Source organism: Mercenaria mercenaria, unplaced genomic scaffold (assembly GCF_021730395.1).
Source record: "Mercenaria mercenaria strain notata unplaced genomic scaffold, MADL_Memer_1 contig_4542, whole genome shotgun sequence".
In the NCBI taxonomy this organism is placed as follows: Eukaryota; Metazoa; Mollusca; class Bivalvia; order Venerida; family Veneridae; genus Mercenaria; species Mercenaria mercenaria.
In genome coordinates, this window is record NW_026462779.1 from 1 (window position 1) to 18,849 (window position 18,849).

General features: G+C 35.1%; 1 protein-coding gene across 1 annotated transcript; it reads left to right on the forward strand.

The window, feature by feature from the left end:
- Positions 1 to 27: 27 nt before the first annotated feature.
- On the forward strand, positions 28 to 16,561 carry LOC128553957 (protein O-mannosyl-transferase TMTC4-like; the record flags this gene model as incomplete). Its single annotated transcript, XM_053535157.1, is given in 9 exon segments — positions 28 to 97; positions 2,435 to 2,491; positions 3,685 to 3,756; positions 6,642 to 6,721; positions 7,310 to 7,417; positions 9,432 to 9,573; positions 10,218 to 10,332; positions 12,211 to 12,393; positions 13,434 to 16,561. Coding segments are annotated over 9 exon segments (967 nt in total), but the record flags the coding sequence as incomplete, so codon positions are not given.
- Positions 16,562 to 18,849: the final 2,288 nt, after the last annotated feature.

Below are 18,849 nucleotides of genomic sequence, written 5' to 3' on the forward strand. Positions count from 1 at the left end.
GATTGCTGAGAGAATCTTACTATCCAGTATTGGATTCTGTATGCTGGTCGTCCTTGGTGTCCGCCATATTTGTGTCACCTTTCCTAAATACTCAAAGGTAAGTTTGTTTTAAAGAAATTATGTAAATAAATGGTCATATATTACATTGGTTGATTAAATTCAGTTTGTCAAAAGTAAAATTTCTTAAAAGCGGACTTTGAAGAACTTGCATGATGTTTACATGTTAAACTGAGTGAACAATAATGAGCATGATGATGCATTAGGAGATTTTAGTCACTTGTAACCTGTACCTTGCTAAATTTCTAAAATGCAGTGGTCCATTATTCAGTTTGGGCAGTACCACTTATGGAAGGGATGTTCACTGAGAATTTACTGACTGAATAGCAAACAGTGAAGACCATGATAATGTGCAGGCTGATCTTGATCTGCACTGGTTGTTAAGGCAAAATCACTTTCCACCAAAAATAATATTGTGGACAATAGATTTTGAATGTTATTCTGTGCAGATTCCTATTGTTGCTCTACATACAACCAAGCTTGTCTATAAAGATCTTCCTGGCTGAAGTCAAAATGTAGTCTTTTATTTGTATTTACACTGTAAATTTTGAAATCAAAAATAAAACTAGAGATATTTGAAGCCAGTTAATTTATAGTTGGTCTGTATTGTGAAGTAAATAATTATGTCTCCCCCAGGAGACATATTGTTTTTGCCCTGTCCGTCCATCCGTCCGTCCATCCGTCCGTACGTCACACTTCATTTCCGAGCAATAACTGGAGAACCATTTGACCTAGAACCTTCAAACTTCATAGGGTTGTAGGGCTGCTGGAGTAGACGACCCCTATTGTTTTTGGGGTCACTCCATCAAAGGTCAAGGTCACAGGGGCCTGAACATTGAAAACCATTTCCGATCAATAACTAGAGAACCACTTGACCCAGAATGTTGAAACTTCATAGGATGATTGGTCATGAAGAGTAGATGACCCCTATTGATTTTGGGGTCACTCCGTCAAAGGTCAAGGTCACAGGGGCCTGAACATTGAAAACCATTTCGGATCAATAACTAGAGAACCACTTGACCAAGAATGTTGAAACTTCATAGGATGATTGATCATGAAGGATAGATGACCCCTATTGATTTTGGGGTCACTCCGTCAAAGATCAAGGTCACAGGGGCCTGAACATTGAAAACCATTTCCAATCAATAACTAGAGAACCACCTGACCCAGAATGTTGAAACTTGATAGGATGATTGGTCATAAAGAGTAGACGACCCCCTATTGTTTTTGGGGTCACTCCGTCAAAGGTCAAGGTCACAGGGGCCTGAACATTGAAAACCATTTCTGATCAATAACTAGAGAACCACTTGACCCAGAATGTTGAAACTTCATAGGATGATTGTACATGCAAAGTAGATGACCCCTATCGATTTTGGGGTCACTCCATTAAAGGTCAAGGTCACAGGGGCCTGAACATTGAAAACCATTTCCGGTCAGTAACTTGAGAACCACTTGACCCAGAATGTTGAAACTTAATAGGATGATTGTACATGCAAAGTAGATGACCCCTATCGATTTTGGGGTCACTCTGTGAAAGGTCAAGGTCACAGGGGCCCGAACATTGAAAACCATTTCCGGTCAGTAACTTGAGAACCACTTGACCCAGAATGATGAAACTTCGTAGGATGATTGGTCAGGCAGAGTAGATGAACCCTAACGATTTTAGGGTCACTCTGTTAAAGGTCAAGGCCACAGGGGTCTGAACATGGAAAACCATTTCCAATCAATAACTTGAGAACCTCTCGACCCAGAATGTTGAAACTTAATAGGATGATTGTTCATGCAGAGTAAATGACCCTTATTGTTTTGGGGTCACTCCGTTAAAGGTGAAGGTCACAGGGGCCTGAACATTGATAACCAGTTCCGATCAATAATTTGAGAACCACTTGACCCAGAATGTTGAAACTTCATAGGATGATTGAACATGCAGAGTAGATGACCCCTATTGATTTTGGGGTCAGTCTAATAAAGGTCAAGGTCACAGTGGCCTGTTCATGTAAAATCATTTTTTGGAAATAACTTGAGAACCACTTGACCTATAATGTTGAAACTTAATAGGATGATTGGACATGCAGAGTAGATGACCCCTATTTATTTTGAGGTCACTTGATCAAAGGTCAAGGTCACAGGAGCCTGAACAGTGACTTGAGAACCACTAGGCCATGAGTGTTGAAATTTAGCGGGATGACTGGACATGCCAAGTAGATGATCCCTATTGCAGCCAACCATCAGTGTCTCTTTGACTTTCGCTCCTGACCCCTATTGACTTCGTGCCTATAGGACTTTGCATTGGGGGAGACATGCGCTTTTTTACAAAAGCATTTTCTAGTTTTAGATAGTTCTGTGTTAATATATAGTTTATTTGTTATATTTTCAGTACATGTTACTGGGTACATTATTACTGCTTTCGGTTTACACTGTGAGATGCATTCAGGTAAAACATGCTACTTATTTTATGTGAAACTCTGTGTACTTGTTCATGTATATTTATTCTGGTAATTTAGGAAACAGGATGTAGAATTCCTATGTGAGGAAGCTGTCCACCTGGCTTGTTGTAGGTTAGGTAGTTCAACCCGAGTACCTGCTCATATATATTGCCCAGATGGGCATCTTGTATTACCATCTGCCACTTAAGCTTGAGTCACTATGTGAAAGTCACCTTGTGACCTAAACTGTAAAATACAATGTGTGTCTTGAACTGTGAAAGTAAGTATGTAACCTAAACTTTGAAAGACAATTTGTAACCTAAACTGTGAAAGCCACTATACCGGTATAACCTGAACTTTAAAAGACACAATGTGACCTGAACTGTGAGTCACCATATGACCTAGCCTGCCTGCTTAGCTCAGTAAGGAGAGCGTTGGTCTACGGATCGCGGGGTTGCGAGTTCGATCTTCAGGCACAGCATATGTTCTCCGTGACAATTTGATGAAAGACATTGTGTCTGAAATCATTTGTCCTCCACCTCTGATAATTCATGCGGGGAAGTTGGCAGTTACTTGCAGAGAACAGGTTTGTACTGGTACAGAATCCAGGAATACTGGTTAGGTTAACTGCCCGCCGTTACATTACTGAAATACTGTTGAAAAACGGCGTTAAACCCAAAACAAACAAAACCATATGACCTAAATTGTGAAAGACACAATGCGACCTGAACTGTGAAAGTCACCATATGACCTAAATTGTGAAAAACACAATGTGACCTGAACTGTGAGTCACCATACAACCGAAATTGTATCGCTGTAACTGAACACCTAACAGAACAGACAGAAATTGTTATGAGAATTTTATGCATCTTGTCCTACAAAAACAGGATTACAGAATAAAGATTCTGACAGAATGATCTAACTTTATGCACAGAAAATAAAGCAAATTCATATAGATATAAAGTAAAGTAAACAAAAGTTTGGTGCCATAGCATCTCAAACACACAGGTAACAACAAAGGTCTGAATCATATTTTAAGACATTTCCCTTATTGAAACATAAAAACTGTTTTGCAGTCACAGATTACCCAAGTAGTTCTAGATAAAGTGTTCATTTATACATTACCAAATTTATGAGTTTTGTTCTATAAATTGAAAAGCAAGCTTATACTAACTGAATTTATCAAATTTTCTTGAAACAGAGAAGCAGTCAGTGGCGCAATGAGATGGAACTGTTCTCATCTGGTCCTCAAGTTTGTCCTGGAAATGCAAAGGTAAGCAAGTGATTTCTTTTTAGCTCACCTGTCACATAGTGACAAGGTGAGCTTTTGTGATCGCGCAGCGTCCGTCGTCCGTACGTAAACTTTTGCTTGTGACCACTCTAGAGGTCACATTTTTTGTGGGATCTTTATGAAAGTTGGTCGGAATGTTCATCTTGATGATATCTAGGTCAAGTTCGAAACTGGGTCACGTGCCATCAAAAACTAGGTCAGTAGGTCTAAAAATAGAAAAACCTTGTGACCTCTCTAGAGGCCATATATTTCACAAGATCTTCATGAAAATTGGTCAGAATGTTCACCTTGATGATATCTAGGTCAAGTTCGAAACTGGGTCACGTGCCTTTAAAAACTAGGTCAGTAGGTCTAAAAATAGAAAAACCTTGTGACCTCTCTAGAGGCCATATATTTCAAAGATCTTCATAAAAATTGGTCAGAATGTTCATCTTGATGATATCTAGGTCAAGTTCGAAAGTGGGTCACTTGTCCTCAAAAAGTAGGTCAGTAGGTCAAATAATGAAAAAACCTTGTGACCTCTCTAGAGGTCATATTTTTCATGGGATCTGTATAAAAGTTGGTCTGAATGTTTATCTTGATGATATAAAGGTCAAGTTTGAAACTGGGTCAACTGCGTTCAAAAACTAGGTCAGTAGGTCTTAAAATAGAAAAACCTTGTGACCTCTCTAGAGGCCATACCCTTGAATGGATCTTCATGAAAATTGGTCAGAATGTTTACCTTGATGATGTCTAGGTCATGTTTGAAACTGGGTCACGTGCCATCAAAAACATGGTCAGTAGGTCAAATAATAGAAAAACCTTGTGACCTCTCTAGAGGCCATACTTCTCTTGGGATATGTATGAAAGTTGGTCTGAATGTTCATCTTGATGATATCTAGGTCAAGTTCCAAACTGGGTCACATGCCTTCAAAAACTAGGTCAGTAGGTCAAATAATAGAAAAACCTTGTGACCTCTCTAAAGGCCATATTTTTCATGGGATCTGTATGAAATTTGGTCAGAATGTTCATCTTGATGATATCTAGGTCAAGTTTGAAACTGGGTCATGTGCGGTCAAAAACTAGGTCAGTAGGTCTAAAAATAGAAAAACCTTGTGACCTCTCTAGAGGCCATACTTGTGAATGGATCTTCATAAAAATTGGTCAGAATGTTCATCTTTATGATATCTAGGTCAGATTTGAAAGTGGGTCACGTGTCTTCAAAAAGTAGGTCAGTAGGTCAAATAATGAAAAAACCTTGTGACCTCTCTAGAGGTCATATTTTTCATGGGATCTGTATGAAAGTTGGTCTGAATGTTTATCTTGATGATGTATAGGTCAAATTTGAAACTGGGTCAACTGCAATGAAAAACTAGGTCAGTAGGTCTTAAAATAGAAAAACCTTGTGACCTCTCTAAAGGCCATACCCTTGAATGGATCTTCATGAAAATTGGTCAGAATGTTCACCTTGATGATATCTAGGTCATGTTTGAAACTGGGTCACGTGCCTTCAACAACTAGGTCAGTAGGTCAGATAATAAAAAAACCTTGGGACCTCTCTAGAGGCCATACTTTTCATAAGATCTGTATGAAAGTTTGTCTGAATGTTCGTCTTAATGATATCTAGTTCAAGTTTGAAACTGGGTCAGCTGCGGTCAAAACCTAGGTCAGTAGGTCTAAAATTAGAAAAATCTTTTGACCTCTCTAGAGGCCATATTTTTCAATGGATCTTCATGAAAATTGGTCAGAATTTTTATCTTGATGATATCTAGGTCAAGTTCAAAACTGGGTCACATGAGCTCAAAAACTAGGTCACTATGTCAAATAATAGAAAAAACAATGTCATACTCAAAACTGGGTCATGTGGGAACAGGTGAGCGATTCAGGACCATCATGGTCCTCTTGTTAACAGTTCTGGCATTCGTATTCTGTTTAATGCAGTTGAAAGCTCTTTAATTGGAATAACAGATGTACAAAAGTATTTTCACTTTTTCGGCTTTCTGTTAATTGTTTATACCACTTAAAAAAGTATTAAATGTACCAGTACCTTACCATTTTAGTGATATTGCTTCCTATGTTGATACTACATGCCAACATCAGAAAATATAAAATGGCATCCTGTTAAAATTCTGAAAGCTGAAACTTAGCTGCCAGCTCTTGTTTGTAAATTATCAAAAACTGTTCCCTAGGAGAAGTTGGTATAACATACATTTGATTTATTGAGAAATGCAAACCGATTATTCCTTCTTGTCAAACTGTGATGTTGAGATTATTTTTTTTGGTTGGCACCTGTCAGAATCACTGCTTGTTGAAGGGCTACTTAAGTCACAATAACAAAATTATGATTTTTCCAAAGACCGATTTTTTATCAAATTCTAACTCGTAAATACGTTAAAAATGCATTTAGACGATTACTGATTCTACTAGCAGAAAATGGAACCTTTGAATGTTAGATTATCTTAATACTTGTTGCTTGCCTGGAAAAAACATACCCATCACTAGCATTCATACTGACATTTAGCAATGCTGCAATGATTCATGTCTTTGGTATCAGAAAACTGTCTTGGAGCTTGCATTACAAGGAAGCAACTCTATAGCCTGGTCTTTGCACACCTGTTAAATAATATACATGCTAATATTACAGTACAGGGTGTGGGATATAGGAATTTTTCACTGGTTATAGACATAGATGGTATTATCTGGCATGATGTTAACTGTTTAGACAGTAAGGTGGCTCTTTGTTATCCTGGGTCCCAGATGGTTACGGACTGTTTTTTTCCAACATTGGTGAAAACATCAGAATTCCCCATTTCTTCTATAAAAGTTACTATTTAAGACATATTTATTGTAGACGTGGAATAATATCCTTTAATATATCTTCTATTCAGGTTCACTATAATATTGGCAAACTGCATGCTGACAATGGAAATACAGAATATGCCATCACAAAATACCGACAGGCGATAACGTAAGTTCATAGAGATACAGTTGACAAAATACTGGTACAGAAAGTTGTTCACAAAATTGTTTTAGTACATTTTAGACTTACACATTCAAAATGTACATGTAAAACCTAAGTCTGAAGTTTTTATTGTGAAAATTTACATTATGGAATTGTGTGAAGTTTATCAGACAATTTTTTACAGACCCTTATTGTTACCACAGGGATTTACCACATGTATGTACACAAGTAGAAAAATAGCAGCCAAACCATATTGTACATTGTGTTAGTGAATGAATTTAGGCAACACTGTTATACTAGTAAGTAGTGAGAGTTTGTGTTAAGGAATGTTGTGGTTTTGGGGTTCATTTTCCAGGGGCTACAGTTTAAGGAAAAGAGTTTCATTGTCTTAACTTTTGTCTTTTTTTGTTCTATGTCAGATAAAAGGACAAATTCTTGCTGTCATATTAATACTATACACACAAAATAAAATTCTGCAAGTTTTCACTGATATTTAATATGATATGAATTGTAAGGGAACAAATCTTTAAGAGATCTTCATTCAGAAAAAATTTGGTATGAAAAGATTGAAGTACATGTACCATATATTTTCAGATTGAATCCAGAATATGACCAGGCTATGAACAATCTGGGAAATATTTTAAAGGACAAAGATGAATTGTTTGAAGCTGAACAACTCCTGGAGAGAGCTGTATCTATCAGGTAATAAACTGTTGAAGTCAGGCAGTGCCTAGATTTTTATAGGGAGAGAACATGCAAATAAATTAGGAGACCAGTCTAACCTTTCTAACATTTGATTGGCAGTTTCTGAGAACAATTTTTGAGTTGACCAATGGCAAGGTTGTAATTTCTGACTGGTCTCCAAATGCAGTTTAATATTTGAGCCTTGTCTTCCAAGGGAGAAAAAAAATTCTGGCAATGTGTCTCATTTCGATATATAAGGGGAAATAATCATTTACTTGTTGAGAACAGGGTAAATACTGTTTCATAACCCAGAAACACTGGTAGGTAGTTGACAACCATATATAGTTATAACACTGTTGAAAAGTGACGCACAAAAAAAAAACACAAGAAAGTCTATAAATCTTTTTCACTGGAATCCAACTTGTTACCAGTCATTTTTCAAGACTTTTCTCATATGTAAACTAATAGTTGCTAAGGAGAGACTTTTGTTTGATGGAAATTTAGGTATTTAATTTTTGCGATTTATTTTTTCTCCATGAAGTATTATCTTGAGAAGGCTTTTTCCATTTTGAGGATTAAAGCAGTCTCTGTGTTTCCATGTTGGGATGTGTAGACCATCAGACTAACAGTTTTAAGGTTGGCTGTTTTACTAAAGTAATTGCCCTAGCTGGGAAGTTGCAGTATAATTATAACTCTTTCAGTCACTTTAACTCAGAAAATGCAAATTATTGTTTTATTAGCTCACCTGTCACATAGTGACAAGGTGAGCTTTTGTGATCACCCTTTGTCCATCGTCCGTCGTCAGTCCGTGCGTCCGTGCATGCGTGCGTCAACAATTTCTTGTCTGCACGATAGTGGTTTCATTTATGATTTTATTTTAACCAAACTTACACACAACTTGTATCACCATAAGATCACGGTTCCTTTCTTGAACTGGCCAGATCCCATTATGGGTTCCAGAGTTATGGCCCCTGAAAGGGCCAAAATTAGCTATTTTGACCTTGTCTGCACAATAGCAGCTTTATTTATGATTTGATTTTTACCAAACTTGCACACAACTTGTATCACCATAAGATCTCAGTTCCTTTCTTGAACCGGCCAGATCCCTTAATGGGTTCCAGAGTTATGGCCCCTGAAAGGGCCAAAATTAGCTATTTTGACCTTGTCTGCACAATTATGACAATCATTTATGATTTGATTTTAACCAAACTTGCACACAACTTGTATCACCACAAGATCTTGCTTCCTTTCTTCAGCTGGCCAGATTCCATCATGGGTTCCAGAGTTATGGCCCCTTAAAGGTCCAAAATTGGCTATTTTGGCTTTTGCAGCCATATAGAGACTTCATTTATGGTTTTATTTGATACAAACTTCCAAAATATCTTAACAACAATAAATCTTGGATTCCATGACAAATCAGATCCAATCATAGGTTCCAGTTATTTTATATCTGATTACCTCCCCTGATTGTAATCAAAATGGATTTATATCAGTAAGTACTTACAGGACTTATTTGAAATTTCATTATTGTTATTAGTTGGACTGAGACAATCAGGGTAGATAACTATGGACTGATTTTATGTCAAATTACCTCCCTTAATTTCAAATTAAAATTGTTATATCTCCATAACTAATGAAGATACTGATCTGAAATTTCATTTATGTCAACAGATTTATTTGGTAGATCCTTCTTTTGTCCACTTACAATATTTATTTTTTTTATTACTTCCCTTTTACGTTACTATAAATAACTTATTTTTAGTAACTTTTTTATTATTGGCCGTAGGGAAAACACTAGACCAGTTGTCTGTGGTACAACATGGATGGTACCTCCAATTTTTAGGTGTATTTTAACATATCTGTACTTTGTAAGATTTTTTTTTTTTGTTAAATTTCTTCCCTTTGTTGTTCCTGTCCTTTTGACTTAGATATTTTTTCTGAGGACCTTCTTGTCCTCAAGTGCAGTGATAACAGGTGAGCGATATAGGGCCATCATGGCCCTCTTGTTATTATTTTATCTTTTTTTTTTCAGAAAAGAGTTTGCAGCAGCTTGGATGAATCTCGGCATTGTAAAAGCTTCATTAAAAAAGCATGAGGAAGCAGAAAAGTGTTACGTTACAGCAATTACACATCGGAGAAAATATCCTGACTGTTACTATAATCTCGGCAATTTGGTAAGATATCATATTATTTAGCCTCCTACAAGTTATCCGCTTTTCATAAAAGGACATCAAGTTCCTACACAATATATCCCAAATTGGGAAACATCCAATAGAGATTTTGGTTTAAATGAAATAGCTTCTACATGGCATGCAGTGTCAGATTGAGTCAGATGATAACTGGATAACTGGAAATGAAGGTTAGTCATCAAGATAAAATCATTACAGAAAGATTTATATAGTTTTCACTGCACATGTATAGGGCAAAGTGGGCAAGTCCTCTGACAATCATATTTCCTGTAGTCAGTTTGTTTGTGATCATATACTTGGGAAATCCTTGTTCAAGCACCAACTTCTCATTCATCTGTATATGTAGGTTTCCTCGGCAGTGTTTATCCTGTAATTAGTCACTGAGAATCATGTAACTTTACATATAGCAGTCTTGTAGATGTGGTAATTAAACTTGTATCATGTTGCAAGGAAAAAGTTGCATTGTGCACTAATAGTTTCTAATCTAAAACAGTTTTGCCAGTTTACCAGTTTTAATGTTTATCTGCTACTAAACATATTTAGATGTAGGAGTATGACTCAATAAATGTTATGGAGAAACGTTTAACTTCAGCTTAATTAATTCAACCACATTTTATTGTAATTTTCAGTATTTGGAGGTAAAGCAGTATGACCGAGCAGTAGAAGCATGGACAAATGCCACAAACCTGAAACCTACTCACTCCCAGGCCTGGATCAACATGGCTGTTGTCTATGATAATATAGGTAACTTAACAATCACAATGCTATGACTTGAAATTAGTTTTCTGAAATTATGTAAAAAAGCTGATAAACACAAGTATTAGCTGAATTTTGAAGAGCTTTTGTAATCACACTTTTGTAGGTGTCTGCAAAAGTTGTTCATGTAAGCAGGTTTCTTATAAACTGCTATTTCAGTTTCTTTCATACTTAAGACGTGTCTTTGGCATCATAAGGTGACCTAACAGGACAGGTTACATAGATCTAGCTTTTATTTTGTAAAATATTATGCCCCTTTTTGACCTAGAATTTCAGGTTCAAGTTTGCTTGTAAGCAGATTTCACTGAAACTACCATGCCAAATGTTTTCAAACTTCACACAGTCATGTCTTTCACATCATGAGGTGACCTCACCAGCGAGTTAGATAACTCCAGTCCAGTCAAAATAATGTACTATTTAAACTTAGAATTTCAGGTTAAGAGTTTTGCATGTAAGCATTTTATCAGAAACTATTTGCCAAATGCTTTCAAACTTCGCTCTTCTCTCTGGCGTCATAAGATTACCTCAAAGGACTTGCTGCTTAATTCTAGCTGTTATTTTGTCATTTAGGCATCTTTATTACTTAGAAAATATTGTTAAAGTTTTGCAATTTTTTCAAAACCTAGTGGACCAAACTTCAGACATTGTGTATTGCATCATAAGATGACCTTCAGGGTAAAGTTATATAGCACTAAGCTTTAAATTTGATATGATTATGTTCTTTTTTAACAAAGTGATTTTGTGAAAGCTATTCACATAAACAGGTATCTCAGGATTTATTTAATGTTTTCAAATTCGAGAGCAGGTTTAGTAACTCTGTGTTGCGTTTTGGCCTGATTATGCCCTTTTTTCACATACATATTGTGGTGAAAGTTTGAAAGGGAAGCAGGTTTCTCAAGAACTACTGTACAGTACTGAATTCTGCCGAACTATTTATTAATCTTTAGCATCACATAATGAGCATTCTGCACCAGGTAACATATCTACCACTTAGAGTTGATAAAATTCTGCCCCTTTTTCAACTTAGACAATTTTGCTAAAGCTTTTGCATGCCAGCTGTTATTAGATGGTAATGCTACAGAAAGTCAAGGGCACTGTCATTAAACAATGTATTTCTTTTTAAAAATATTTCTTCTTAATATAGTATTTTTTTCTGTTTACAATGTTTGGACACAGTTAGGATGTTAGGATGTTTCAACACAGTAGCCCCATGTGGTTCTGGGATGCTCTGTGTATGAAAAGAATTGGAACCACTGCCTTGCCCTTGCATGATCGTAATAGGCGAGTAATAGGGTCTGAACACTTGGTTTTGCTGTAACTCTGTGATTCCAGCAGGTATGCAAATTTTGATTCCATACCTCATGTTTTTATTTCGATGTAAATGAGATGTGAAACCAAAATTTGTAGTCCTGTTTGGCGCCATAAACCTATACTGTGTTTGTGTGCCATAAAATCCAAATAAATAAATAAATAAATAAATTCAACACAGTATATATTATCTGTCTGTTGAGGCACAGACCTTATCCAAAACATATTTATTTTCAATTTAAAAACAATGTTTCTATTACCGTGAAATAACTGTAGTAGTTATGATATTATTACTTTTTATCTTGGTAGAGAAAAAATGACCGATATATCTCATTATCTCTATGGTTTGTCAGTTTATGCAGTAGACCAATAAATTCAAGAGAAATGATGTTGATGTTGAAAATGTTATAAATATAAGCTAAAAAGCTTTCCTATAATGTGATGTCCTTCAGAAAGAAAAAATCTTTTGTTTTCATACAATTTGTTCCGCCAGGTAATCTGCGGGTAACTTTATAAATTTGTGTTTATATTATAGTTGTTTCAAAATTTGTTTTATAGAAAGATTTGAAGAGAGTATAGCTGTGACAATGAAGGCGCTAAGACATTTACCAGAGGAACCTCAGTTATATTTCAACCTTGGGAATGTTTATGGCAAAAAGGCCAAATTTGAAGAAAGTGAAAAATATTTCCAGAGAGCTATCAAACTGTCACCTAATAATGCCAAATTTGTTGCTAATATGGGTAAGTGACATGTTTTGATCATGTATTTTTGACTGAGGGACTTTTGTTTGTTTAGTTTTAGTCACTTCAGTACAGTTCAGGTCATTTAGTGAGTTTCTGGGTTATAATCTCCGCTTGTCATTGAAACAGGCAGATGTTAGTATCTTTGTAGAACTAATGGCATGCGAGCCAAATGGATGGCTTCCTGTCTTGAAAAAAAAATTTTTTTTGGTCTAAGATGTAATGATTTCCCAGGTGTAAATTCAGAATGATAATTTGTACTCTTACTAGCAGTAAGAGGATAACTGATTAATCGTGATTTAAGAAATAATAAGTTCTCAATCGTGGTTTATTTTCGAATAAACCGTGTTTTGAGTTCTTATGCCTAAGAATATATCACGAAGGCCGTAGGCCTGAGTTATATATTGTTTCGCATAAGAACGAAAAACTCGGGTTATTCTACGATAAATCACACTTGGGAACTTGTTATTTCGATTCTTTCACAACATACTAGTATCAACAGTGTTAGAAAAAATGTTAACTACTTTTTACGACCGTGCTACGCACCTGGATCTGATGACATCATTGCACGAACGTGGTTTATTGCAAGATAACTCAAGATAGATTTCACTCTACATGTATGTAGGTTATTTGCTGGTTGTGTTAGAATTACTTATAATCCATATCACTGACTTCTGAATAAAATTATCCATAACTGGTCTATTGCAGACTAGTTTTTTCAGTAGCTAATTATTTATTTAGGAAAGCTCCTGACAGATCTCAAAGAGTGAGGTACGTGTAAAGGTCAAAAGTAAACCTATATCTACAGAACATTTTCTATTACTGTACACGTTGTGATCTCTTCTACAATTCCAAGTTCTGCCCATAATTTCATTCTACATCATTTTGAAAACACCAAACCAGACTGCCTTCGGTGGAAAGTACCAAACGGGCTCTTTCCAAGGGAAATAAATCTACATGGTAAAAAGATGATAATTTTCATGAACCGTATCTTTGACGTTTAGTTACTTTGGATTGATATACACTTTTGTTTATTGCAGCTGTGTTGTACCACAGGTGGGAGAAGTATGACAAAGCAGAGGCAGCATACCTGAAAGCTCTGTCCATCAACCCTGCTGAACCAAATGTGCAACAGAATTTAGCAATGTTACATCGTAAAATGAACAAGAAAACCTCTTGATGTCTCAAAAGAAATTAACATTCTGTACAAAATCATGTTCCATTTATATGGCTTAATCAAAGTCTCTGTTCAGTATTTTCTCTATTGCCTAGTTTTTAATGTAAAAAAGCAAGAACGGTGGCCAGATATTAGCAATGAATTGAAGCATACATGTGTTTGAGCTACCCAAATCGGTCAATTGATTGCACAAGACTCACAATTTACAATTAACTAGTCCTGTTCAAAGGCTGTAGGAAAATTTACAATTAGCTAGTCCTGTTCCAGGGCTGTAGGAAGATTTTATAATTAGTTATTCCTATTCCGGAGCTTTAGGAAGATTTTTACAATTAGCTAGTCCTGTTCCAGGGTTGTAGGAAAATTTTACAATTAGTTAGTCCTGTTCTAGGGTTGTAGGAAGATTTTACAGTTAGTTATTCTGGTTCCAGGGCTGTAGGAAGATTTTACATGACAATTTGACAAAAGATGGCCTTTTCCTCTTCCATTTCTTGATTCATATAGAGAAGTTGTCACCTTATTTTAGGAGAAGTGGATCGAGGAAACTTTGGTTAAATGATGGTCATTACATGACTGAAATACATTGGACTCTTGAACGCAAAGCAAACAAGTTCACCTGTTCCATTCTTTTTGTCATAAACATAACTATGTTTGTTTAGCCCAATGACATAAGATTGAAAACGTGCGTTATAATTATGGGAGAAAGATATTCTTGTTAGTGTTGATCTCGTTGAATCTGACAGCACAGGATCTAAACACTGTTATACCCCTGTCATGCTGGACACAACTGATTGTGCCTTTTTGACCAGTGCAGTCTGATCATGATCTGCACTGTTTGCCTTTCAGTCAGTATCTTTATTGTATGCCCCGCTTTTAACAGTTATTGGAACTGTCCATATTGAAAGATGGACAAGTTCATTATAGAAATTTAGCGGGTAAGGGTCAAGTCAGATTAAGGAATAACCATACAGACAAGATTTTTCCTACACATTAGATAAGGAAAGCTCTTTGTAATTGATTTAGGACAAAAAAGCTCACAAGGTTTTACAAGTATTTTAATGGGAGGGAGTTGAGAGCAGTGCCAGGTGTGTGTGTGTTATGAGCCAGAATCTCATATATGTAAATGTAGCATAATAATTTAAGTGTATAATCTTCATACAGTTTTTCAGAATGATATTGTTGATGTTTCATACTGTTATAAAGGAATGAAATTGACATGTTGGGATTTCAGTATTGGTATGTGTACATGAAGTAAAGCCCTAGTCACTGTAATAAGTGGCTGTTCAAGTTATCGTATAAAGTAACTTTAAATGCTTTGATATGGTTAATCTTCATGTTTTATACCTACCCATATTTTTTAGACAGTAATAAAACCTCATATTCTGTCATAACTGGAAAAAAGTAAACTTTTGTATGATCTATCTGTAATTGTTAGAAGTGTGTATTATTTTTTCTACCCACAGGTCATGTGTGTTATGAAAACATTTATAAATCCATTTTCGTTGGTTTTCATGTCTGGTTACCATTCATTTTAATGTAATAAATTTTACATATCAAATGCTCACTTATAATATATCAATTTTTATGTGTGAGAAGAGGGACATACTGTAAAAGTAAACTCATTTCAGATTGCACAAATTATTCATTAATGAAGTGTCAGATATGTGGTGTTGTGAAAAGTGAAACTGTGAATGCATTTTGATATACCATGTATGCACTGTCAATTGTAAACTGTCTTTTTTTTTCAAGAAAATGTTTAATAAACAAGGGACAAACGTTAATATTAGCGAAAAATACAATTTCTAGCAAATAAGGTTTTACAGTAATTTAGTTCATTATATGCTTATGTACCGTACATTATATGTGTCATCTTGTATTTTGCAGATAACTATGAATACTACTACTAGTAGAAGGTGAATATTTTTGTATGTGTAGATCTATTATTTGTAAATTGAACATAAATTTGTTTTTGAATGTCTGTGTTTTATATTTTTGTTAAATTTGTTAAGATTTATTTTTTATAGTGTCTTTTTTAAATCAAGCTTTAGTTATACTGAAATAATTTCAACACAAAAACTGTATTAGTTGGAGAATCGGTAAGTTAGTTCATGGAGAGTTTTAGTATAAGTTTGTAGAAATAACTGGTGAAGGTTTTTGTCCTGTCACGCACATAATAGTTCAAAAGTCAAGATCATACTAGAAGTCAAGGTCATATCCATTTTTGTTACATGTTTGTTAGATATACATATATCTTTCATTAATTTAAAAATGAAATTCAGCAATTACAGTGATTGAAGAAATGAAGGGACATAATAGCTATCAAATAGTAAATCTATGTTTTCTCAGTTTTTGTACAGATTGCCTACGAGACTTTGTTCGAATATTGGTCTTTGGGACTACATAATACACTCTTTAAACAAAGTTTAGCACATTTAAGTCTTTATAAGGCCATCATCAGGAAAGTGATATGATTGTTTCCAACTTATACATTGTTATTTAAGAAGTAATGTATCTCATCCAGTGATTTGTCGTTGAATAAAATCATTGTCTGGAGATCAGATGCGAAGGAATTATATCTTCAAGAGCAAATCACTAAATGACATATATTATTTCGATTCTAACACGTTACCAAGGATTTTCAAGTATATCCTTGATGACATCCATCAAATATTTGCCTGTTTTTTGTTGGTTTCTTTTCCAACGTGCCGCTAGGCCTTTTGACGCTATGACATAATAATTGTGACATCAGAACAGTGAACTGCTGTAAAATAACACACAGTTTTCAGCCTTCTTTGTTTAATAGGAAAACAAATCGGGTCTTGTTAGAATCTATATTTTGATGCATTTTGTAGGATTTTTTTAATATGCAGTAGATATATGTTGATTCTAAATACATGGGTTTTTTACGCAAGTTTACAGTTAAGTTGACAAGCTTTGATCTCAGTATTTGTCTGAACACATTGCTGTGTTATATATCAATAAATTTTATATATATTGCTAAATATGTCCTTTTTTCCAGCCACCTTTGTATTAACCTATGCACACATGTATTGCCTACTCATACCGAAGTGTTAATGACTTTGGAAGTTCATGTATGGTATAGAAGACATTCAAAATCTATAGGCTTCATCTAATTTATGTATTTTTAAGACAGTAACTCTCTCGAAGGCAAGAAAGGGTTATTTAGTCAGACGGGCAAGGTGTTCAACTGTAAGGGCACAAGTTATTGTATTACCATGCCACATACAATCTCCATTGCAGAACATAAGGCTGTAGTAAAATCTTCAGGCGTATTTGCAATTCTATAAAGAAGATCACAACCATTGTTTTTGCTACCACTAACATAGTCTCATTTTGACTTGGCCTATTTGACTACTAGAATTCCAGATTTATAGATGATCATATTTGTGAGGCATATCACAGTGATAAATTAACCTTTAGACTGCTGCTGGCAAATGAATTTGCCTTTGCGACTAGTGCAGTCCAAGATCAGCCTGCACCTCTATCAGTCTATGCAGAATGATCCTGCACTGTTTGCGATTCAGTCAGTAAATTTTCACGGATCATCCCTTCAAATAATAAATGGCATTGCCCAAATTGAATGATGGACCATTCCATTGTAGAAATTTAGCAGGCTAAAGGTAATGAAGATTTGTTTGTTTGTTTGTTTTGGGTTTAACGCCGTTTTTCAACAGTATTTCAGTCATGTAACGGCGGGCAGTTAACCTAACCAGTGTTCCTGGATTCTGTACCAGTACAAACCTGTTCTCCGCAAGTAACTGCCAACTTCCCCACATGAATCAGAGGTGGAGGACTAATGATTTCAGACACAATGTCGTTTATCAAATAGTCACGGAGAACATACGCCCCGCCCGAGGATCGAACTCACGACCCCGCGATCCGTAGATCAACGCTCTTACCTACTGAGCTAAGCGGGCGGGCAAAGGTAATGAAGAGTCTACTACCATGTGCCAAAAGATGACGCTACCATAACTGACTTGGGTAGTTGAGGGAAGTTTGAACAGGAATAAATGTATAACAGAAACAAAATATGAATGATCAATATTTATTTGATGCTTTCCAATATTCACAGATCTAGATATGTATTATATTTCAGACATTTTCTACAAAACTTAGTGTAAACAAATATAGCAAGGAAGGTATTTGTTAAAATGCATCAGTAAGATCAGTCATAAATTACTTTTAATAGGCTTGTCTACAAAATCACTCTCCAGTGATTATTAATGACTGTCTATGTGGTCTTTCAGCCAAGTGAAATCGAAGCTTCATGACTGCAGAGTACAGACCACCATTGTCTTGTGATCAAAATTTAACATCGTAAATATGCATTGAAACTAGTAGCAAATTACTTAGATTAGCTCCTAGACTATGATATATATATTTTACATTGTGATTCAATGTAGAAGTCTATATCCTTTGTCCAATATCATGATAATTTTAACATTATTCCTGTAATGAATACAAATAAAAGGGTTATGCGTTTAGAGCATCAGTAAGTTGATTTCTAACATCACTGACCATGTTTAAAGAATAAAAAGTGCAGTTTTGCAACTTTTTGTCAAAAAGTTGAAAAGTTATTCTCCAAGGCAAAAGCATTTAGGGTCGGGCCAAAAATTTAGGTCGGGATACCGGAAACAAACAATTTTTTATGCCTTATTGTTAGTCTAGTAGCTATTCTATTAATTACCATGCTAAGGGAGATAAATACACATAATTAAATGTTTTGTTTTCCACAAGTCATTTCATCTTAAAAATTCCTTACAAATATAAAGTAAACATCATATAAACATACATCATTCTTTTTTTTCTAACAGAGTTGCTCACAGACCCTGTAGAAACACTGAAGGTTTCTCAAACTAATCATCTTTAAAGAAAAAAAACATTAAATCTTATACAGCATACTGCCACATACCACAATATCAAAATCACTTTTATGTTCAAGTTGGTATGTTTGATTTATATTTGAACTACAGCTATAATATTCTATTTTATATCCTGTTTTAATGCACAACTAACACAGTAGATTTATAAATTTATAAACTTATAAATTCTCTGAAACACAGTCTGTGAACAACTTCCATTAGATTTTATTGAACTAACGAAACACACTATGTACAATAAAGTAATGTACAACGAAGTAAAATGTGCAATGAAGAAAATTAAATGCTTTCTTGATATTTAGAAATTGGTTAAAATTAAATTTGTTTTCTTGTACTGAAGATGAAAAACTTTGTTCATTGTAAGTGAAAACTAGCTGCCCA